The sequence below is a fragment of the Phocoena phocoena genome, chromosome 4, assembly GCF_963924675.1.
Source record: "Phocoena phocoena chromosome 4, mPhoPho1.1, whole genome shotgun sequence".
Taxonomy (NCBI): domain Eukaryota; kingdom Metazoa; phylum Chordata; class Mammalia; order Artiodactyla; family Phocoenidae; genus Phocoena; species Phocoena phocoena.
The window spans coordinates 32,753,942-32,778,704 of record NC_089222.1 but is presented as its reverse complement, the minus strand read 5'-3'; the positions used below and the strand labels follow the sequence as shown (position 1 = coordinate 32,778,704).

Genomic DNA, 24,763 nt, shown 5'->3' with positions numbered 1-24,763 from the left:
ATATTTGTTGAATGCATGAAATAATGAATAAACAAGTGGATTAATGAAGAAACATGTGACTAAAAGAATAGGGCACGGATGAAGAAAAAAAAAAAAAAACTAGTTTAGTGGAAACTTAACCTGATAACTAAGTGTTTAAAAAAACTGAAGAGGAAAAATGAAAGGCAGAGAGAAGTTTAGACCAAAAAAGTCTGTAGGGTGTAAACTAGGTCTTCGTGGTGGGAATAAAAAATAAGAAGCAAAATCAAGAGGTATCTGAGGAAGTTAGGAAAGGATCAGGCATCTGAGTGAATGTGCATCTCATTTCAAGACGGACTCACTAGATAAAATTTGTTGGAGTCCGGGCGGGGACGGGGAAGGAGTAAGGTTAAAAGGGCAGGGAGCTCGTGAATTCACCGTTAGGTGAGAGGAATTCAAGGGGTAGGTGGAAATGTATTACAAATGTCTAGTAGGTGGTTTGACGGCAGGTCTAATGCAGAAGTGACAGCTTACGGATAAGAGCACTATGTAACTGGAAGGCATTCAAAACCCCCATGTTCTCTTTGGGCAGGGGTAGGGAGGGAAAACAGCTGCAATAGTGAAGGGGATAAATAAACCATCAAATGATGGACACACACTCTCCATAGTTAATAAATAATCGGACAAGTTAAGGTCACAAAAGCAAGGGAAGGGACAGTTAGCAACAGGGGTCATCAACAGTGTTGAATACAGTTAAGAAATCACAATGGGGCTTCCCCGGTGGCGCAGTCGTTGAGAGTCCGCCTGCCGATGCAGGGGACACGGGTTCGTGTCCCGGTCCGGGAAGATCCCACATGCCGCGGAGCGGCTGGGCCCGTGAGCCGTGGCCGCTGAGCCTGCGCATCTGGAGCCTGTGCTCCGCAACGGGAGAGGCCGCAACAGTGAGAGGCCCGAGTACCGCAAAAACAAAAAACAAAAAAACCCAAACAAACAAAAACGGAAAACCACATGTGTGAACCTCAAAAGAGAAGTTTCTCTAGAGTGGTAGGGGCAGAAGGCAGGAAACAGGAGGTTGAAGTAAGAGCAGATGGTGAAATGGTGAAGGTGTGGGAAGTAAACCACACTTACTAGTAGTTGGGTATAAAGAACAATGGCTTGAGAGAAAAGTGATCATTGTATTAGGATAACCAATGACAAACTGGTTTCAAAGCTATGCTTCAAATGAGTCTCCATAAAGGAAATCCGGACTGGAGGGCAGATAACTAACAAAGGAGATGGGTAACAGTGACCTCTTGTCTGGATTAACTTCAAAAGACCAGGACATCTTTCTACTTAACCACAGACAAAAAAGAAAATTGGTGAAAATACAGGGAAATCTGGAGGTGAAGAAGTGAGGAACTTGAAGACGCTTGTATTAGTTCATTGGCTCTGTTATGTTCAGGGAATTGGGCCAGAAGCAAAGCAAAGCCATGAGGTGAGAGTAAGAGGATGGAATTAAAAAGCAAGAGAAGCCTGCAGTTAGCTGGGCGGGGGGAACCACCGGTCAACCTCCATATGGGGCATGAAGACTGTGTTTCTGACAGTTAACATTTTTCAGGGAAACCGTGAGAGCCGTTACTAGTCTTCAAAGAGGAAAAGCAAACACGTTTTCAAAGCAACTCTTTTTCAATAGCCTACAAGATTGGTTTACATCAATTTTTTGTGCGTGTAAAAAATGCACAAGTCTTTAAATAGCAACTTATACATGAGAATAAGGTCAATCTCAGAAAATGGACCAAATGTATCCAAAGGTATCAATGAGTTCTCCTCTTTAAACTAGGTATTAAAACACCCTCAAGTTGCATAGTTGTAAAGATCAGTACCAAATAATTATTCTCTCGTTGATATCCTGAAGGACACATTTGTGGGGTGGAGAAAGAATCCATAGGAGAGTCCGTGGAAGTCTAGCTAACCCCTTTCACGCCAGCCCCCTGCTGTCCTTGGGCTAAACAGGTCACCCACCCTGAGTTCTGAAAATCTCATCCTCCAGATCAATCACTTTCTTTCTTCAGATAATATCTCACACTCACACTTAATTGATCTTTTAAAAACCTAGGAGGATGCACATCCAAAAACTCTGGAAGGATTGTTATACCACAGAAATTCAAAGATGTCTCTTGAGCCAAATGTCCTGAAAAGGGAAAACTTGGAGTTAACTGAAGCCTGATATTAGTCATCTTCATTTCTTTAAAATGAGTGATTAGAAATGTTGCCAAAACGTGTGTGTGTGTTCACAAGGATGCGATAATGGTGGTGAGATTATCAGAGCCATGTACTCTCCTTTCACCTCCAATCATTATTTCTTTCAGCTGAAGCTTTCAATGTACCACGTTAATCTGTTTAGAATAAAATAAATTCAAATCAATGTTACAGCAGTAATAAGCCTTGGGCTGGTGGCGGGGGAGGTGGGTGTGCACACCGTGGAGAGGCTGTGTGAAAGGAACAAGGAGATCAGCAGCTTCTCGGTATAACTACACCCGACCTGGAGTAACTCTTTCTAATTCAAGAGAATCGGAGACTCCTTTACTTAGATTTGTGAAGGAAAGCTTTGTTCAGTAATAGCTTATAGTCCCCAGTGTGGCCAAAATGAGGCCTTTATCCAACAAACTCAGAGCATCCTAGGAGCATAATGGCTGTCAAGCAGTCCTCTACTTTCAAGCAAAACACTCAAGACAAGGCTGACAAATAACTGCATCACCAGAGGTAGTATTCTTTTCTTGCTAAATACTGCAATGCCCCAGACTCCTTACTTTTGGAATTTATCTTATATCTAACCCGAATGTATGCGTGCTAACAGGTAAAGCCAAGCTAGATGACATAAGCACTGCCTTGGAATGCACGTGCTCCATCAAAACCTTCACTGATGTCAAAATGACTGCATCTCAAAACTGTAAGATGTTAGAACTAAAACAGCCTAAGAGCTCATCCAGTGGCTTAATTACCTCTCCATCCTTCTGTCCCAACCCGGTTTCACAAGGACCACAGGGCCCTTCCATTTCAGGGCATGGCCCTCTCTGTTCACAGTAATCCTATTTGAAGCAAATACATATTTTCAGATAAACAGACTCGATAAAATAAAGAAACCAATTAAACCACTTGCATGTAAAAATTCTAGGGTATATAGAATTACTTCACTTTTCCAGTCATCCTCCACTGAGTAAATACTATTAGAGACGGTTTACAGATAGGTGTGGTTGTGAGTTAAAATCAGAGGAAAGAGAAAGTTAATTTAGATCAAGAACTGGAGCCTTTCATTTACCCCTCAAATCCCTAGTCATAGCCCTTTAGGAATTTGGAAATATAAATTCTCCATAAAGTAGCATGAATTAGTGTTCCTTTAGTATGGTATATTAATTTGCTGAAAATAGTCATGATTTTTCTTTTTTTTTTCAAAAGCCTTGTTTCATCCAAAGGTCTTAGAAACACTTCACAAACATCCTTTAAAGTTGACAATCTGGTGTGAAGGCAAGCATGACTCCTATCTTCTTAAAAGTGTAGCCATTCCATTCATGGCATTGACCTCTTAACTGTTGGGCCTCAATGCAGGGGTGGGGCATGTAGGGAGGGCTTGTGGAGACAGTGAGATGGGGAAGATTTTTGTACACAGTGGTCACAGATGCAGGCTCTGGAATCAGACAGTATGGGTTGAACAGGATCTCTAACTTCGCTGCTCTGCTCCTTAGTTTCCATCATCCAGAGAATGGAAACAAGATGACTATCTACTTCACAGAACAGCTGAGATCATAAAATGTTAGTCAATTCATGACAACATAAGAAATCAAAAGTTGGCTGTTACTATTCTGAAGTGTATGTAGCATAAAAGGTTTTTCAAAAAGTATGCTGTCTCTCTAAACCAACCAATAAGTTAATCTTCTAAAAGTATAGCATCAAAGTGACACCTCTAGATGACTAACAGATGGGGATCATCACCTGACTTTCATTTCCAACTGAAATTACCCAAATTCATGGCTTGATTTCAAACCCATGATGCCAACAAAATGCTCAGGTAGTTTAAATCAGTGGTCTTCAACCTTGAGTGTGTATGAGCATCACTTGGAAGGCTCATGTGAAACTACAGGTGAGGGGTGCACTCCTGAGTTTCTGATCCACTGGGGCTAGGTTGGTGCCCAAGAAAGTGCATTTCTCCTGATTTCCCAGGTGACGCTGAGCTGCTGTTCTGTACTTTAAAAACCATCCTTGAAGATTATCTAACCTACACAGAGACAGACACACTCAAAACTCAGAAGAAAGAAGTAACCAAAACATATGTTCACAGCAAAGACACCTACCCAAGTGGATCTGCTGGTAATAGAAGGACACTACAGTCTGAAATATTGTACGAGTGTGTACACACGCGTGAGTGCCCACAATATTTACATGAAGGTAATAGTGATTCCACAGTCCCTTCATTTAATGATATATTTCCCCCAAAAAACAAAAGCAAAGTCAAAAGAAAAAATAACTTGTTTATATTTAAATTCTACTCAAGAAAAGCATGAAAGACACTATATAATAAGCCTGGCAATGGATACAACTGTTTCTCTTTCTTAATGTAATTTTAGAATCTTAAAATTTATAATGGGGGGAAACTGTGTCGCCTACAAAGAGTTGCTCAGACACAGATTTAAAATACTGACATTATTAACCAGGAAAAAAACAAAGAGCAAGAAACCTAACATCCCTAACGAGCACACATTACGAGTTAAAATGTGATTACTTGTTAAAAGGCAATATATCACCTAGTGTTGAGCACGTATGTTTCCAGGTAAATGAACATCTGAGAAAGCAAGTTTGCAACCTTCTCCAGGAAGCAGACGTTGACAGGCTTGATCTCCACTTGGATTTATCATTTTCATGGGAAATAACCCAAAGAACTCACAAAGCATCAACTCTATGGCAGGTTTCAGTAAAAAGCCACAAGATTTTAAATTGCTTTTTAAAAGATGACTTCTCACCCACGCTGCCCCATATTTCCCAAGGAAATAAAAGCAGAAGTCCTAAAAGCAGCCAGACAGAAACACAGCGTCTGCATAGCTTTGAGTCCACGGTGTCTGAAGGTAATTTCTGATTGTGAAGTCCTCTTCCTCTCTCCCTCTATTTCTCTCCAGAACACTCCAGACCCTACTGATGAACGCTCAGAAGATTGTCTATCATAAAGAGTGTAAACAGCTAAACTAAGACATTAAAAGGAAAATAACCAGATGCCACTCTGCAGGTTTTATTAACTACCACATACTGGATACATTCAAATCCTTCAGAATCAACAGAGTAACCAGGTAACTTTATCTCTAGAAGTATTTGACAAGTGTATGTATTTGCACTATGATGTGTGTGTGAGTTTTTTCAAGTTTTCTTAAAGTTGGAAAACTTTAATAGCAATATCAATGCAGGTACTTATATGGAATACAAATTAAAATACAAGCTGCATTCATGATGTTAGAGATAACCATTAACTTCTTCACTAAAAAAAAAAAAAAAATTTACACAGAACATGGAAATAAAATTCAAATGGTCTTACTTATTTTACCTTGAGTGTAAAATGAAATTTAATATAGATAGAGGGAGCCGAAATTCTCAATACCAAGAACACTTATTAAATAAGTTACAGTCTATGCAAAATGAGCATTCCCAAAGTAGAATTTCCAAAACCATCAGGGCATAAACAAAGGCAAATAGCAGTAGCAAGGAAGGTTAAATCAGTGATCTTGTGTCAAATACTAGGGTTTATTTAGGTTTGTTTGTTCGTTTGTTTTTTTAAGTTAAACAGGTGAGGAGGTATTGAAAATTGAAGCCATATTGTGACATGAATCTTAACTTGTTCTACTTTCAGTAATTAAAGGATGGAAAAAAGAATTCCACTGACATTTGGGGGAACTTAGTGCTGGCTTTGTTATATTTAAATCTTTTAAATGGAAGCATTTTTTTTTAATTTAGATATTTGTACTTTAACATTACCATGTCTTATATTTAGGAATAACACTTTATATAGAATCAGTTCCATTTGTTTTTGACGAATTAAAATTTTACAAATTTCATTGTAAATTTCAAAACTTAGATGCCAAATAATGTATTCAAGTCAAGTGTTAATTTCCTTTATCGCTGCCTGTTGTGGTATAACAACCTATGGAACCAGACAAGGACATGATTTTGGTATTTTATTTTAATTATATACACTCTATAAATCTAGAAAGTATGCCCAGGCTGTTTTGAGGAATGCCATCTGATGACTACATACAGAAGCCATCTCCTTATTTTTTTAGCATTTAAAAATTTGCACTGAATGATATTCAAGAAAACATATGTCAAACCTTAAAATCTACTGAGCAAAGTTGGAAAAGAGATACACATGGGTTAAAATATTCGGAGCTAAAGAATAGTCTCTATGAGGCTGATTTTCAAATGGATGACTGAGCATATAGAAGCAGAAATACCTTCCAATTATAAAAGAAAAAGATGTTTTCTGCTTTTTATTTATTTAACAATTTTTCCACAAGTGATGTTATACAAATTTCTTTTCACTTTTTACTTTTAAAATTCTACTCCGCAATTATCGGTCATTTCTCCTTAGAACACTTTGAAGGTACTAGAGGAAATGAAGTCCAGGAACAAGGATGGTGTAGGAAAAGTGACTGTGAATAGAAACAAAAAAGTCAGAAGGCGTGGCAATGAAGCTGCAGAAGAACAAAGCACAGCCCGAGTATTTCTCTTCTAGTTTTTATGTATGTGCACTTTTGCCTAAGATCAATAAGTGTCCTATAAGAGGCAAACATTCAAAAAATAAGAGACACAAAGTAGCCATACCTTCACACAATGTTCTGCAGGCTATTTTATTTTGCTACAGATAAAATATTTGTCACCATGAAATATTTTGAGATTTAATTTTCTGTGTTCTTACCGTCCCAGTGAGGCTCAGACACCTCAGTTTTTCTGTGTTCTTACTAACTCCGACCCAGTGAGGATCAGACACCTCAATTTTTGTCCAAAAATGTTACCCCCCGAGATGAGAGTGAAATCAAATATCTGGGGCTGAAAATAATCACCCCCTCTGTCCCCCTCTAGGTAGCAAAGGAGAAACACAAGCCATGGACAACCTCACCACTGCGGCTGGGAATGGCAGCCTGTGCACCAGAGATTACAAAATCACCCAGGTCCTCTTCCCGCTCTTCTATACCGTGCTGTTTTTCGTTGGACTCATCACGAACAGCCTGGCAATGAGGATTTTCTTTCAAATCCACAGTAAATCCAACTTTATTATTTTCCTTAAGAACACAGTCATTTCTGATCTTCTCATGATTCTGACTTTTCCATTCAAAATCCTCAGCGATGCCAAACTGGGAACAGGACCGCTGAGAGCCTTTGTGTGCCAAGTGACCTCCGTTGTATTTTATTTCACGATGTATATCAGTATCTCATTCCTAGGACTGATAACTATCGATCGCTACCAGAAGACCACCAGGCCATTTAAAACATCCAACCCCAACAATCTCCTGGGGGCTAAGATTCTCTCTGTTGTCATCTGGGCGTTCATGTTCTTACTCTCCTTGCCTAACATGATTCTGACCAACAGGAGGCCCAGTGACAAGAACGTGAAGAAATGCTCATTCCTGAAATCAGAGTTTGGTCTGGTCTGGCATGAGATAGTCAATTACATCTGTCAAGTCATTTTCTGGATTAATTTTCTAATTGTCATTGTATGCTACACGCTCATTACAAAAGAACTGTACAAGTCATACGTGAGAACAAGGGGCGTCGGCAAAGTCCCCAAGAAAAAGGTAAACATCAAAGTTTTCATTATCATTGCTGTATTTTTTATTTGTTTCGTTCCTTTCCATTTTGCCCGAATTCCCTACACCCTGAGTCAAACCCGGGATGTCTTTGACTGCTCTGCTGAGAATACTCTGTTCTACGTCAAAGAGAGCACTCTCTGGTTAACTTCCTTAAACGCGTGCCTGGACCCATTCATCTACTTTTTCCTTTGCAAATCCTTCAGAAATTCCTTGATGAGTATGCTGAGATGCTCCAATTCTGCATCATCTCCATCCCATAAAAACAGGAAAAAAGGACAGGATGGTGGTGACCCAAGTGAAGAGACCCCAATGTAGACAAACTGAGGTAGTATTTCAGTCTATCAGTGTTTGGAACTCCAAACAGGCAAGCGCTATGTGAAAATATTAATACTGACTAAGAAGTAGCTGAGTTAGTAACGATAACTCTTGAAACGAGTAATAGAAGGTGACAAAAGCAATTTTCTTTTACTTGTCCGGTACTGAAAGCAATCTTAAAATGCAGAAAAGTAACTGAACATGTAGCTGTGTAGCAAAACAAACTGCACCCAGTCACCATGCCACATGCAAAACTACACAGAAGTCAGACGTGTAGATTTTTGGCAAAATGGGTAAACATATAATAACATTTACGGTAATTTTTAAAATATATTACTGATCACAACGCTATTATTAACTTATTGTAATCAACTAAGAATGATAAATCTGATAAAATCTTCTGACCAAATATTATACTTATATACTTATATATGTATATATACTTACACGTACTTACATATGTATATATATATCCCAGTCCCTTAACCAAATGCTGACCTATTGTGATACTCATAAGTAACTGGGACATGCAAAGAACAGTAACTACTAACTTTTAATTATAAGTAAAAACTTAAGGGATTTAAACTAATTGAAATGGTAATTGATGAGACTAAATTTTTTTCTCATTAAGAAGATAGAGGTTTTAAAACTACCTTCTCAAGAAGAAGAGCAAAAATAGCAAAGTTATTAAAATAGTTGCCTTATGACATTCTAATACCAAAAACTTATGAATATATCCTTAACACCAGAGAAGCCAGTTTGCTACTACTTGGACAACTTCAGTAAATACAATACCATCATCAGTACTTATCATTATTAACTAGCTTCTAGAAACTGCCTGCGATTTGGGTTAATGAACATTTCCCTGATGAGAAAAACAAGTTAAATATGATGATGCAGTTGAACAGTATAACTATTAGCAGGAAAGTGATGAAAATGTCTGGAATTACCTGTTTGTGTAGATAATAAAAAAATTACATTAAACTCTAAAACATACTTTGTGGGAACTTCTTTGTTCAAAGACACTAGATACTATGACTCATCTTTCATATACACCAACATCAAACAAACCCCTTTAAGAAAAGATAGCTGCCAACACAATCCGTTTTATTACACACTGTTGGGCAAAATCTCTTCTGAAGGTGACATCTCACGTCAATTAGTTCATATGTAAATGAAAAAATAGGTCAAACTTATAATGTAGTCTGATTCCCCACAAGCCATATTATTTTTGATTATAAAAAAATACGTAACACACTTGGAAGTGGACACGATTTATCTCAATTATTTAGGACCCTCAGAGGTGATTCCCAAATACAAGGCATAGAAACCGATATCTAAATATAATGTGAGAAGAAATAAAAATGGTGAGTTGTAGTAAAAGGAGGTTCACTGAACTCCAATAATAATCTATTTTATTCTGCTGAGTTAAATTTCAGTACATAGTTGAACTCATTTAACTCTCTAGATGGTATCTATTCTTGAGCGGCCACATTTCCTTCTCTGGCACTTCTGCAAGCAAGCACTGGATGTCAGTGGAGATGCACATAGAGGCATGCATCAAAAAAGATGCATATTCGACCTACCGCTGGGGCAAAGGCAGCAGCCATTTCTGCCAGGTAAACCAATGCAATTCACTCTAATGTCACATGAGTAAGCACATTCTGTAAGAATACCAGGATATTTGAGCTGCAAGAGAAACTAAGGATCAACTAATCGGACCATCTTACTTTGTATATGGGAAAAGTGAAGGGCAGATTTACTCCTCAATCCAGTCAAGTCGGGGGTAGAGAGTGGATGAAAGCTGGCCACCTCACGGTGCCAGGATCACATGAGGTGTCGGGAGACTACAGGATGGGCAGAGATTTCCTGAACAATCTTTCATTTTGGATTAAACTCATTCACTGAGATGACAATTTCCACAAGAGAAAGGAAAAAAACAAAACAAAACAGAAAAGCTAATGGTATTACAGTACTTTTGTGGAAAAGAAATTGTAAAATGTTTGGAATTATCTATGTTTTTATATATAACATGAAACATTTACATTAAACTCTAAATCACACTTTGTTGATACTTCTATATCAAACATCAAACTGATCCCATTCAAGACAGGCTGAGAGATCAGTATTTATGGAGCACTCATTATACACAGAAAATGTCACTATCTCTAGCTTTAATAACTTTAATATACACAATACATGTCACATTTCACAATAACTTCGAGAGACAGAAAGAGAGAGAGAGACAGAGAGAGAGAGAGAGAGAGAGAGAGAGAGAGAGACGGAGAGAGGGAGATGCCAAATTTTGTAGATTCAGGTTCAGAAGATGAGACAAACAAAATGTAGTCTTGCCCATAGCCTTAGTGGCTAACAAGTCCTAAGGATGCTGGTTATTGGAAGTTTCTCTCAGTGGTTTCTTATATAAACAGTCTAAGGCAGACGTGACAAACTCTAGCCTACAAGCCAAATCTAGCCTAGCACCTGTTTTGTACAGCCTGTGACTTAATGGTTTTTACATTTTCAAATGTTTTCAGGAGGAAAATCAGGAGGAAGAATAAAACTTTACGTCGCATTAAAGTATGAAATTCAAGTTTTTGTGTCCATAAGGTTTTATTAGCACACAGGCCACACCCACTCAGGTTTTATCTATGGCTGGTTTCCTGCTACAACAACAGGGTTGAATAGTTGTGACAGGCTGCGGGGTCACAAAACCTAAATATTTACTAACTGGCTATTTAGAAGATTGACAACCCCTGGACTAGAACTCTAAAAACAGGGAGAAAAGCCCTATGTAGAGAAAGAACCCCCTCTTCATGCCTCTCGATGTTTCAGCAGTTTTGCACCGAAAACACCTACAGGTTCCTACGGCTGACCTAGATGATCTGGTAACACCCAAAGTGGGAGCTGGGATTACAATGAGGCTGGTGGGAACTAAATATATGCAAGTATACTTGCAAGCCGATAAGTAAAGAGAAACAGCCTGACTTTTTTTTAGAAAATGGGAAAAGGGCAAGAAAAAAATCAATTTCCAGGAGAAATACAAATAGGCAATGAAAATATGAAAAGATATATATACCCTCACTAATAAATAAATTTATATTTACATGACATGGCTTTTTTCACCTGTAAGTTTAGAACTGATTTAAAAGATTTTTAGTAATAGTGCTGGATAATCCTACTTGGTGAGACTATAAATGGGTACAGTCTTTCTGGAAAGCTTTTTGAAAATATCATTGAACATTGCAATGCACAGCTTTTCATCCAGTAATCCCACTTCTAGGAAACTTCCTATAAATATATGTTGGAACAAAATACAAAAATACATGGAGAGGTATTTGCTCTACAGCATGTTTTCAACAGAGGAAAAATGGGGAAAAAAGAAAATCTAAACGTCCATCAGTAACAGCTTAACTAAACTATGGTACCTTTATATAGTGTAACTTTAAAAAAAAAAAAAAACTTGTTAGCAAATCTTCATGTACTAACATGGAACGAGACAAAGATCTAATATGTCAATACATAAATATATATATATATTTGCACACACACTGGTATGTATATGTAAAGGGAATTAACTTTCACTTTCTACTCTATATGTCTATATTTGAATTCTTTAAACTGGTTTTCCTTTTATAATAAAATTATGAAACTGGATATTAATATATGTGTTTCAGATAGTAGTGTGAATTTATTGCCTGTTTCCAGTTATATGTAGAGATTTTCTAACATTAAATTTATTTATACACAGATCACTACAGTTAATGGTAAGCTGCATCATTTATTTTAGATTATTACCACCTTGGGTTAATTCATTGTGGGATTTTAAACACTTTCGTATAATCTGAGAAAGTACCGTGGTATTCTTTGATGGGAAGTAAAAGGCTCTTCTATGAGTACAGGAGTTCCCACTTTGCCTTTCATTCCAAATGAAAGCAAATACTTCCACATCTTTTCAATTGTCATTTATATGGTAGTGGTTACATCAACATGAACAGTATACTGTTGACTCTGATCCAAAAGACAATCCCTAAGGAGACAGCAAATGCCAAAAGTAGTTTATTCCCATTTAGCAGGCTTCTAATTTCTATGACTTTTCCTTACATATTTGATTCTCTCCTGATCCTACTGCTATGAACCAATTTACGTTTTCAACCTGGCACCTCACTTTGGGACTAGGAGTTTCACAAGTCCCTGAAACTTTATAGTGGATTCTATCTCCTCACTCATCAATCAGTAATACCCAGCTCAAAAAGTCCAGAATCTGGTAAACAACTCCACATTCACCCTGTCTCTGGCTTCTGGCAGACAGGAGAGAGAGAGGCTGGTTCCTAGCGGGGGCTCTGAAACCAGACCATGAGGGTTTACAGTGGGCTCTGGTTGCAGGACTTTGGGCAAACTGCTTAATGTCTGCGCCTCCATTTTCTCATCTGTCAAATGGGACGGATCTCTGAGACTGCTGTAAGAATTAAATAAGACCAGATAATCCCTTAGAAAGTATAGCTTGTGTGATTTAATTGGTTTTGACTAAATTCCCTTTGAGCTTGATAGGATTTTAAATGTTTAGTTTAGGAGCTTGCCAAATCGGTATACTTTCTAGGACCCTTTATCCGTTACCTTCTGTGATTCACTCCTGTCTTTTGTGCACTATCCCCACAGGTGCACACAGTATTCCATTTTCCTTTTAATTTCATTTAACAAGAAACTTACTAACATGTACCATTTGACGGACATTATTCAAAGCACCTGACAAACGTTCACTCATTTTTATCCCCTTAACAACCCTATAAAGCAAATACTATTACTTATTTTCATTGTTAAGAGGGGGCACTGGTTTCACAGGGAGCATAAGTAACTTGACCAAAGTCACAAGTAAAGGTGGAATAAGGAAATGAACCCAGGCCCTCTGGCTCCTGAGGCGGTGCTCCTGTCCCATCACAGCCTCTAAGGTATGGCATCAAGGGTGAAGGACCCTCCCTCAGGGGACACCAGCACCACTGCGAACTAAGAGACTGTTGGCTAATACGTGTGAAGCACGTGGACATAAAGGAGTGAGTGATTTGTTGGATACTTACTACAGTCAAACATTTTGAAACCTACTACATTTAAGAGGAGATACTTCTGTAACTCTAGAAATGCCACCGTAAATCAGTTCCTCCTCTTAGGTCTCCCACATTTCGGCATTTTGAAATTTGACCAAAAAGCGATTTCCAGTTTTCGTATTATGAAACTATCTTGTACAGGATTTCCCTTGTTTAAATTGAAACTATTCTGAACCCGCATCTAAATAATAGATTTGGAGCCATTAGGAAATTTATACTTAATTGACGTAGGTCTAATCCCTCTACTCAAATTTTTTTAAGTTTGCTTTTATTCTCTACTGAAGCAAATAAAAGGATATATGTTTAAATTATGTTCCGTTACATTAATAAAATCCAGAACCTGTATTTTCCAAGGATCAATTTATTTGAATCAAACACCAATTTTTCAGACTGTGCCACCACACTGGGTAGTTCCAACCCAAATTATCAGGCATCCTATTCCCTCATAAAAATGTCCGGCGGGATATGTAATTTTATTCTCAGAATGCCAAGCTAAGTCACCCAAAATGCTCAATCAAGCCAACGCGACAGTCTGGTCCAATTCTGTGGTAAAACTCATAGCAAGAAATATGAAGTGAAACTCACCATGGAGAACTCCACATTCCCTCATAGGGTCTTCTGATTTCCTCTTTCCCTTTATCTATCTGGCAAGCAAACATTTCTTCACAGACAACAGCTTTCTCTATACAAAAGCAGCAATTACATACTTCCAAAAATTTTAGAGAACTTGACCCAAGGTTGACTGATGAAATTCCTGAAGTTTTCAGCACTTTGCATACAATCACAAATACAGAAGAGACTTCTAAAAGTGGCTTTCTAATGAGTGAAATAGTATATCTCCATTTAAATCTGCCATTCGCTCACCAGAGCAGTGAGTGGCTAACATTTTTTTCATGCTTCATATATAGTCAGCACTATTCTAGGCACTCATCTCAGCCTCTCAACACTGAGGTATGTACTACTATTAAACCCATTATACAGATGGGGAAAATGAGGCACAGAGCTACTAAATCATTTGTCTATTATCTACTACCCAGTAATTGGCGAATCTGGAATTCTAACCCCCCAACATTTGGGTCTTATAGCCCTTAACTCTTAGACGATACATCCTTTTATCTCTCAGAGATCGAAAGACCAAAAGACTAAGATAGATGTCTACAGAAATAATCAGGTCATACCTAATGAACACACATTTCTGAAAAAAGCAGGCTACAAGGATGCAGATGACGATGCTGTCTGATTTTAGAGTCAACTCTTATTCTCCTACAATTTGGGGCTCTTTTCTTTACATTTCTGCCTATTATTATATACAAAAGGCACTAAAAATTCCATTGAACATGTAGAGAAGATAAACTGCAGGGAAGTTATTACATGAGAAAATATAAAAACAACTGCAACTAAACTGACTTACTCAAACCAGAGTAGATTAACAGTATATAAGTTTAAAATGAGAGAGCTTCCTTATTAGAAAATCCCCCAAAGGTTTGCATAAGAAGAGGTTCTAATGGATCACACTGCACACGTGAAAATGAGGAAGGAAACCGGGTATAAGAAAGCAGAACGACATTTGCTTCACATGCCCTTCATGGGCTGAACTAATGACTGCCTCGATCGGAAGACACTGAGCTGAGTATCCTCCCAAACAAAGGTGAATTTCAGCTGTTATTATGAGTGGCTTGCTTATAAATGATGGAATATGTTCAAGGGGAAAAACAATGCTTTAAGGTTAACATTCTACAAACCTTAGATTATGAGCCTAGGAAATTACATAATGTACAGCGATCTGACATGAGTAACTTTACCTCTTAGCCAGCTTTGTTTTACTGCCATGCCAAAAGCCGAACTTGTGAATGGGGTAGAACCAGTTATTTGGATTTCATAAGGGTGTGAAAGTAATGGTACTGTTACAAGTACCAAAAATGTACTATGTGCTTTAAAAAATTCTGGCCAGAAACAACATGGGACTTCTCAAATGATCTATTAAATGTGATGAATACATTAAGGTGCTAATACGCTGCAAACCTAAAGTCTGCTTTTAACAAGTAGTGTTTTGAAATCATGAAATGCTTCTTGTTTTACTGTGTGTGTATGTTTATGTGTAACAGCTGACATTGGAAACCATGAACGACACAGTGATGAAGGGCTTCAACGGGTCTGAGAGGTGCCCCAGGGACATGCAGGCAGTGCACCTGGTGTTCCCAGCCATCTACACTGTCGTTTTCTTCATGGGCACCCTGCTGAACACTTTGGCCCTGTGGGTGTTCGTTTACATCCCCAGCTCCTCCACCTTCATTGTCTACCTCAAAAATACTCTGGTGGCCGACTTGATAATGACGCTCATGCTTCCGTTTAAAATCCTCTCAGACGCGCGCCTCGGACCCTGGCAGCTCAGAGCCTTTGTGTGTCGTTTCTCTGCCGTCGTCTTTTACGAGACCATGTACGTGGGCATCACATTGCTGGGGCTCATAGCCTTTGACAGGTTCCTCAAGATCATCAGACCTTTTGGAAAATTTTTCGTACAAAAACCTGCGTTTGCAAAAGTGGTCTCAACCCTCATCTGGCTCTTTTTGTTCCTCCTCTCCCTGCCAAATATGATCTTAAGCAACAAGGAAGCAACACCGTCATCTGTGAAAAAGTGTGCCTCCTTAAAGGGTCCTCTTGGGCTGAAATGGCATGAAGTGGTGAACTACATTTCCCAGTTCATTTTCTGGACTGTTTTTGTCCTAATGCTTCTATTCTATATGGTGATTGCAAAAAAGGTATACAATTCTTATAGAAAGTCCAAGAGGAAGGGCAGCAAAAACAGCAAAAGGCTAGAAGGTAAAGTATTTGTTGTCGTGGCTGTCTTCTTTGTGTGTTTCGCTCCATTTCATTTCGCCAGAGTCCCATATACTCACAGTCAAACCAACCGTAAGACTGACTGTCGATTGCAAAATCAACTGTTTCTAGCTAAAGAAACAACCCTTTTTTTGGCAGCAACTAACATTTGCATGGATCCCTTAATATATATATTCTTATGTAAAAAATTCACAGAGAGGCTACCATGTATGAAAGGGAGAAAGATTGCAGCATCCACCCAGGAAAATCATACCAGTCAGTCAGACAATATAACCCTAAGCTGATAACTTTATCATGGTTAACGATTGACTGACAAGACTTCAAAAGACAATTTACTTGGAAATCAAATGTAAGCAGTGAAAGAAAAGATGGCTTCGAGCAAATGCTTTCTTACATTTTACTATCCTCGCATACAGAAAGGATCATATAAATTTTAATTCCACGTAGATCTATTCATAAGCTGAAATGAAGTATCCGTAAGAGAATGCAACAGGAAGCAAACAGCCACTAGAAGTCACCTTATCAAGAGCGTTCACTTACACTTTGGAAAAGATGTATCATGGGGAAATGTATATTCCTAAAACTACATATCTTCTAATTATAAAAAATATATTCCTCCACTCTAAAACACCTCACATTCTTCTGCACATGTAATTCAAACAATGCTACTGCTTTTGTATCCCACATGCTGATTTAAAAAGAAAAAAACCCAAAAAACCCACCTTGTGAGTCCTTTGGTGAAAACTGAGGCTAGAGGTTGAAAGGGATGCTAGATGTAAAGTGTCTGGGGAATAGGTCAGAAAGCCCAGATACCTGATGAAGGCGCTGCTTCTTACACTTACAAACAGCCTCTTCCCCAGTATGCAGCTACACCATAGGAGGCGCAAGCAGCATTACTAAGCCACATAAAACATGGTACTGTAACACTTCGCTTACATCCTGAGTGTGTACAAATTCAAGGGCAAGAATACTGTATTCTTATTCTTTGGAATCCCCCCTCTGCCCAGCAAATACTCTAACGGTGGTGGAATATTCCACCTACTCAGCAAAGCCTTCCTGGGCCAGCACCTCCATGCTCCTTCCTCATGTCTCTGGTTGAAAATAATTACCTCTCCCACTGTTTGGGTATGTTAGGGCCCTCAATGCCGAGTTCCTTTTACTAGCTTGCTGTATTCTTTTTTTTTTTTTAAATAGATTTATTTATTTATCTTTGGCTGCATTGGGTCTTCGTCGCTGTGAGCAGGCTTTCTCTAGTTGTGGCAAGTGGAGGCTACTCTTTGTTGTGGTGCGGGGGCTTCTCACTGTGGTGGCGTCTCATTGCGGAGCATGGGCTCTAGGCACGCGGGTTTCAGTAGTCGTGGCTCACGGGCTCAGTAGCTGTGGCCCGCGGGCTCTAGAGCGCAGGCTCAGTAGTTGCGGCGCGTGGGCTTAGTTGCTCCACGGCATGTGGGATCTTCCCAGACCAGGGCTCGAATCCGTGTCCCCTGCACTGGCAGGCAGATTCTTATCTACTGTGCCACCAGGGAAGTCCCTAGCTTGCTGTATTCTTGACTGCATCCCCCAAAGATGGTTAGGATTTTTTAAGAAAGACAACATATTTTGAAGACAGAAAATATGTCATGTTTTCTTGGTATCTCCCACAATACTTCCCACAGAGGATAAATTACAAATGTCTTAAATAGAATATGTCATCGTTATGCCATTCTTGGTACACATATAGATAGAACTGCTGACCCACGATCAGTAACATCTATACTGGGAAAGTTTTAGAGGATGGTGACCTACTTGTACTTATTTACCTCCATATGTTTTCCTGAATCCCTCTGTGGTTCAAAAAAGAGCTGCTAAAGTATGTTTATCTGGAATTGTAGATGCTGATTTGCACCTTCTAGATAAAATGTACAAAGGAGTAGTCATGCTCTGTAGAAGTGTCACTAGTGCCAATACAACCATCAGGACTGTGAACCCCAGACCTCTTTCCATGGCCTCAAAGGCCCTGAAGGCCCTGGAACTTGCCCACCTTTCTGGCCTTTTTTCCTAAGCATTCTTCCATCCTTGGAAATTCATACTCTCGTATAAGTTTATAATTATCAGAAAATGCCATGCTCCTTTTTTGCCCCCATGTCATTGCACTTGTAAATTTCCCTCTGACTCACCAAGAAAACTCTTATCCATCCGTGGAACCCTAAGTTGCCATCACTTAAACCATGAAATCTCATCTGGCTAAATTCCCACCACCACCTCAAACCCAATCACTCCATCATCTGTGTGTTGTCACACCTCAATTATTATAATGATCACACTGCTTTGTAATTACTGGCTCATACATGTATCAACTCTTTTAATACCCTATGTGTACTTTTGAGAGCAGAAATTGTGTCTCACTGTGCAATCAATAAATATTTGATAAAACGCCAAACTGGCTTTATTTTTACCTACTAGAGAAGCAAAAGGGAAGCCAATTTTCACTGATGTTTTTCTTATCAAATGATAATATAAACTTCTTGAAAGCTCAAGCTCTTTTTAGTTGGTCTCCTATGCATGTACACAGGGGCCTGGGAAGTATGGGTGCTCTTGGGTTCACTAGTGAATGACTGGGAAGGAAGCAGGATTATTAAACAGTACACGTATAGCTTGGGGGCTAACGTCTATCATCATCTCAGTCTTAAAGCTATTGACAAAATGCTTTAGCTATGTATTGTTGGTTTTGGTTAAGTAAAATTTGTAACTGTAGCATATTACCATCACCAAAACGCTTAGAAAGTACTTTGACATCTGATTTTCATTTGCTAAAATAAAAGAATTAAGTCATGATAACTATTAGAGATGTCACTAAATCCATGTTACCTTTACTGAGTACACTATACAATCATGAGCAGACGCTAATAGTGTATTATAAATAACTGCATCTAAGCTACATTTCAAACTATGCTTGGGAATGTAACCCATGTATTTCAGCTCTAATAATATTTTCAAAATACACTGAATGGATATAGATAATGAATAGAATTTTTTAGAAAGATCTTTCAAGATAAAATTTCAACAGGAAATGTGTCCACCATAAATGCAAATATTTCATTGCATTATAATAATATTACAGTCAAAAGCAGAGTTCCTAACGTGTAGATTGAAATAATCTACCAAGAACTTAGAGAAGAGTCAGCTTAAAATCACATTCACAAAATGAAGAACAACGATTTGAGGAGAGCTTCCCAGACTAGCAATCACAAGTACTAAAATCTAGAAAACTTACAGAATGGGGAACTATACCATAGCCATTAATGAGACATAGAAGTGAGGAAAAAGTGGAAAAAAACATTAGTAGCTTTGGTGAAGTCTGTAAACTCAGAGCACAATTAAGGGCTTCTGTCAAAAGCTAAACTGTCATCATTTTGACTGGATAAGGCCTTCCAAATACCCCTGATGCAGGGGAAGTGGGAGAGGATATTGTCCCGTGCAGGATTAGTCTTCAGAAACCAAGAGAAATTACTGTAAAAGGGGAAGGAATTCTGCCCATTTTTTGATTGGGTTGTTTGCTGTGATGGTATTAAGCTGCATGAGCTGTTTGTAAATTTTGGAGACTAATCCCTTGTCAGTCACATCATTTGCAAATATTTTCTCCCAATCTGTAGGTTGTCTTTTCATTTTGTTTATGGTTTCCTTCATTGTGCAAAAGCTTTTGAGTTTAATTAGGTCCCATTTGTTATTTTTATTTCCATTACTCTGGGAGACAGATCAAAAAACATTGCTGCGATTTATGTCAGAGAGTGCTCTGCCTAGGTTTTCCTCTAAGAGTTTTATAGTGTCCAGTCTCACAGTTAGGTCTTTAATCCTCTTTGAGTTTATTTCTGTGTATGGTATTAGAGAATGTTCTAGTTTCATTCTGTTACATGTAGCTGTCCGGTTTTCCCAGCACCATTCATTGAAGAGACTGTCTTTCCCCCATTGTATAATCTTGCCTCCTTTGCCATAGATTAATTGACCACAGGTGCATGGGTTTACTTCTGGGCTTTCTATCCTGTTCCATTGATGTATATTTTTTTTGTTCTGTGCCAGTACCGTTACTGTTTTGATGACTGTAGCTTTGTAGAATAGTCTGAAGTCAGGGAGCCTGATTCCTCCAGCTCCTTTTTTCTTTCTCAAGATTCCTTTGGCTATTTGGGGTCTTTTGTGGCTCCATACAAATTTTAAGATTTTTTTTATTCTAGTTCTGTGGAAAATGCCATTGGTAATTTGATAGGGATTGCACTGAATCTGTAGATTGCCTTGGGTAGTACAGTTATTTTGACAGTACTGATTCTTCCAATCCAAGAACATGGTATATGTCTGTGTGGTCTGTGATTTCTTTCATCAGTGTCTTATAATTTTCAGAGTACCGGTCTTTTGTCTCCTTAGGTAGGTTTATTCCTACACATTTTATTCTTTTTGATGAGATCATAAATGGGATCGTTTCTTGAATTTCTCTCTCTGATCATTCACTGTTAGTGTAGAGAAATGCAACGGATAAATAGACATTTCTCCAAAGACATACAGATGGCCAAGAGGCACATGACAAGGTGTTCAACATCGCTATTAGAGAAATACAAATCAAAACTACAATAAGATATCACCTCACACCAGTCAAAATAGTTACCAACAAAAAATCCACAAATAATAAATGTTGGAGAGGGTGTGAAGAGAAGGGAACCCTCCTACACTGTTGGAGGGAATGTACATTGGTACAACCACTATGGAGAACACTATGAGGGTTCCTTAAAAAACTAAAAGTAGAGCTACCATATGATCCTGCAATCCCATTCCTGGATATATATCCAGACAAAAACATGGTCTGAAAGGATACATGCACCCCAATGTTCATCGCAGCACTGTTTATAATAGCCAAGACATGGAAGCAACCTAACCGTTCATCAACAGATGACTGGATAAAGAAGATGTGATACATATATACAATGGAATATTACTCAGCCATTATAAAGAATGAAATAATGCCATTTGCAGCAACATGGATGGACCCTAAAGATTGTCATACTGAGTGAAGTCAGACAGGGAAAGAGAAATAGTGTATGATATCACTTATATGCAGAATCTAAAAAGAAATGATACAAATGAACTTATTTACAAAACAGAAACAGACTCACACACTTAAGAGAACTAACTTATGGTTACCAGGGGGGATGGGTGCGTTGGGGGAGGGATAGACTGGGAGTTTGGGATTTACATGTACACACTGCTATATTTAAAATGGGGAACTCTGCTCAATATTATGTAACAAGCTAAATGGGAAAAGAATTTGAAAAAGGATAGATACATGTATATGTATAACTGAATCACTTTGCTGTACACCTGAAACTATCACAACATTGTTAATCAACTATACTCCAATATAAAATAAAAAGTTAAAAAAATAAAATAATGAAAAAAAAAGGCAGAGGCTGGGGAGGAAGAGGCAGAGAAGCAGTGTGAATTCCCAACTCAAAGAAGTTAGATGGCTGATAAAGTGATCTTGAATCAGAATATAAAATAATTATTGTCTTATTAATCTCATCACTTCATATATTCCATATGCATTTGAAAGCAGCTCATTCCATAACTTTCTAAAGTCTTCCTTCTAAAACTGCCTGACCATCACCCCAGGCAAACTGTACTCTTCCAGTAAGTTAATAGATCAAAGCTCACATAGATTAGATCTTAACAGAACAAAAGCACCACAGCAGAGGAACCCGCACCCAGCTGTGTTTAATAGCTAAGGGAGTACACACTGAAAAGACAGCAGCCCTTACAAATCAATTGAAGTGCCTGGAAACACAACTCCACATTTTAAATTTTACATGGAAACCAAATGTAGGTAATATGAATATAGGACACATGTGTTAAATCAGTAGTTTTCAAACTTTAGCAGGTACCAGAGCCAGCTGGAAGGATTCTTAAAACACAGATGGCAAGGCCCACCTCCAGAGTTTCTGATTCAGTAGGTCTGGGGTGAAGCCTGGGAATAAGTTTCCAGGAGATAAGGATGCTATCGATTTGGGCCACATGTTAAGAACCCCTGTGCTAAAAGTTCCTTGAGGTTCATACATCCGTAAGGACTGGTTCACAGCACAGCACTGCACTCCTGGACATGAGTGCCCAAGGGTGAGATCTGTCAACAGGAGACAAACAACATTGTTACAAAGAGAGCAGGACAGATATAAGGTGACAGGCAGTGGCATGAACTACAGCTACCTGGAAAGTTCACGTCCCACTTAGGGGAGCATCTACTACTTAGTGCCAGCTGTTGGCACGGAAGGAAACTGGGGCCCAGGGTTGCTAGTTGGTAGCCACAGCAGTAGTAAAACCAGCATCAGCAACGACAGAAACAGCACACATTACTCACTATTTACTAGGTACCAGGCAAGCATGCCAAGAGCTTTAAATATACTGGTCCGTTTAATAATCCCAGGAAGCCTATCAAGTGCTATTGTTATTTCCATTTTAGAGATAAAGAAGTTGAGAAACAGAGAAGTTAAGCAACTGGCACGGGGTCACACGACTTACAAGTAGCAAGGCTAGGACTCTTAATTCAGACTCTGGCTTCTGAGCTCATATTCTTTTTTTTTTTTTTTTTTTTTTTTTTTTTTTTTTTTTTTTTTTTGCGGTACGCGGGCGTCTCACTGTTGTGGCCTCTCCCATTGCGGAGCACAGGCTCCGGACGCGCAGGCTCAGTGGCCACGGCTCACGGGCCCAGCCGCTCCGCAGCATGTGGGATCCTCCCGGACCGGGGCACGAACCCGCGCCCCCTGCATCGGCAGGTGGACCCTCAACCACTGCGCCACCAGGGAAGCCCCTCTGAGCTCATGTTCTTAACCACTGTATTGATAATCGCAGACCTTCTAATGTTTTCAAGAGAAATCATAAATCCAGTCCACTCCGCCATATTTCCTGTTATTTTCAAAGCTTCCGTAGTCACACCTCACACTCCCTGAACCCGACAAAACAGTACCTTCACGTGTGGGCCCTAGTGGTCCGCATGCTGCCAGCTAATTATCCGTGACCTAGAAGCTGACAAGCACCTCCCAGGACCTTACACTCCTTTACTGAATGCTCGCTATGTGCCACGCGCCATGCTATGTATGCACCTTACAAGGGTTATCACCTTTCTATTTCTCACTATTACCCCAGGAGACAGATACTACAGGGCTCCCTGTTGGGGAGGAAAATAAGAAAAGAAAACTGAGGCACCAAGTGAACAGATACCTTGACCCTGGTGCCCACGACCCCACCAGCAAGCAGAGGCAGAGCTGGGACAGACACCCCGGAAGGTGGCCGCAAGACCACATCTCAATGGCTCTGCCGCACTGCCTCTCTGACAGTCGGGACAAACCTAATTCCTCAAGGGGTGACACCTCAAGCCCCAGCTGTGAGAATGGTGAAGAGGGGGGCTCCTGAAAAGGGAGGGAGAGGTCTCAACACAGGAAAAGTTTCAACAGCTCAGGGGTATGAACAGACAACCATGGACCTTTTGAGCCCTCTGGGCGCCCCTCTGGTTCTTAAGGGAGTAACAGCCCAAAGAGTGGGTTGACTCGCTCATGTAGCCCATCATTCCTTCAACGTGTGCTTCGTGCAGGGCCCTTGGCCTCCCTGGAAGCCGCACACAGACCATAATGAATCCAAACGTGGTTCGTGGAATAAGAGACGTAATTAGCTCACCAAAGAAGCTCGGAGGAAAAGGCCGCGATTGCCAAATGGAGAAACTGCGCAAGGGCTCACCGGAGATGCAAGTGTGAACTGGACCCCGGGGGAAAAACAGAGGCTTCGAAAGGGAACCCTGCGGTGCTCTGAGCAGTTTGGAGGAAGGCTCAGGTGAGGGTGGGCGCTGTGCTATGGCCGAGCGACAGGGGCCACGGAGGGCCTGAGGCTGCAGCACATGCGTGGGGAAGACGAGCCTGGGAACGGAACTGGGACCTCAGTGCACAGCACTTCCGGGTTGCTGGGGTGTTCGGAGTTCTCCGTGAGCCACTGAAGGTGGCTGAAGTGAAGACTACTGTTCTCTATGCCGTGCTTTAGCAAAATCAACTTGCCAGCAATAGGCAGTTCTGAATTAACGGAGCCACTGAGGCCAAGAGAGCAGTTAAAGAAGTCTTCCATCAATGCAGGCGAGAGCCAAGGGGAAAGAAATCTGACATGGAACTTAGAGACATTTTCAAAAAGAGACAAAGGTCTTGAGTCCAAGATCACTGGAGAGTATGGGTTTACATGTAAAACGTATGTGATTGATATGCAAAATGTATTCTCAATGGGGTCCATAATCCCCATCACACCCCCTCCCAACCGAGATTCATTGCTTTGAAGAACATTAGCTTGGGTGATGTCCTTGATCATGACGGGTGTGTTGAATATGAAGTACTAGCGAGAGAGCTGGGTCAAGGAGTCCAGCCAGTAGGGGCAAAATATGGATCCAGGGCTCTGAAGACAGGGCTAGATCAGAAGCCAAGGGAATCATCTTTTCTAAGAAAGGGAGAGAACAAGGAATGAGCTAAGCACCTCAGAAGCCATGCTGCACCAGTCTCGTGGACAGACGAGATAGAAAGAGAGGAACGATGCCTGGGATTGTGAGGGCGGGGATTGCCGACAAGGAGCACCAAGACATTCCTTGGGAAACTGAGGAACAAGAGAGGTTCGAGGAGGAAATGAGAGTCAGCAGAATCCCACAGTCTGGGAAGGTCAAATGTGACGAATCTACAACTGTGA

At 39.8% G+C, this 24,763-nt stretch overlaps 3 protein-coding genes across 4 annotated transcripts in view; 2 read left to right on the top strand and 1 right to left on the bottom strand.

The window, feature by feature from the left end:
- MED12L (mediator complex subunit 12L) overlaps positions 1-24,763 on the bottom strand; it is a 308,272-nt gene that overhangs the window by 65,019 nt on the left and 218,490 nt on the right. The window lies entirely within an intron of this gene.
- On the top strand, positions 5,010-9,091 carry P2RY12 (purinergic receptor P2Y12). Of its 2 annotated transcripts, none has more exons than XM_065876156.1 (2): positions 5,010-5,054; positions 7,057-8,224. In XM_065876156.1, exon 2 carries the CDS (start codon positions 7,080-7,082, stop codon positions 8,097-8,099), a length of 1,020 nt encoding a protein of 339 aa, XP_065732228.1. In that variant the 5' UTR covers positions 5,010-5,054; positions 7,057-7,079; the 3' UTR covers positions 8,100-8,224. The 2 variants fall into 2 exon arrangements, with proteins under 2 accessions (XP_065732228.1, XP_065732227.1); XM_065876155.1 differs by lacking the exon at positions 5,010-5,054 and adding an exon at positions 5,106-5,273 and having other exon boundaries at positions 7,057-9,091.
- P2RY13 (purinergic receptor P2Y13) lies at positions 15,310-16,320 on the top strand. The gene has a single exon (XM_065876159.1). The coding sequence runs from the start codon at positions 15,319-15,321 to the stop codon at positions 16,318-16,320; it is 1,002 nt and encodes a 333-aa protein (XP_065732231.1). The 5' UTR covers positions 15,310-15,318.

Coding starts and splice junctions, on each gene's coding strand:
- P2RY12 (XM_065876155.1), top strand. CDS start 7,080: ATGGACAACCTCACCACTGCGGCTGGGAATGGCAGCCTGTGCACCAGA.
- P2RY13 (XM_065876159.1), top strand. CDS start 15,319: ATGAACGACACAGTGATGAAGGGCTTCAACGGGTCTGAGAGGTGCCCC.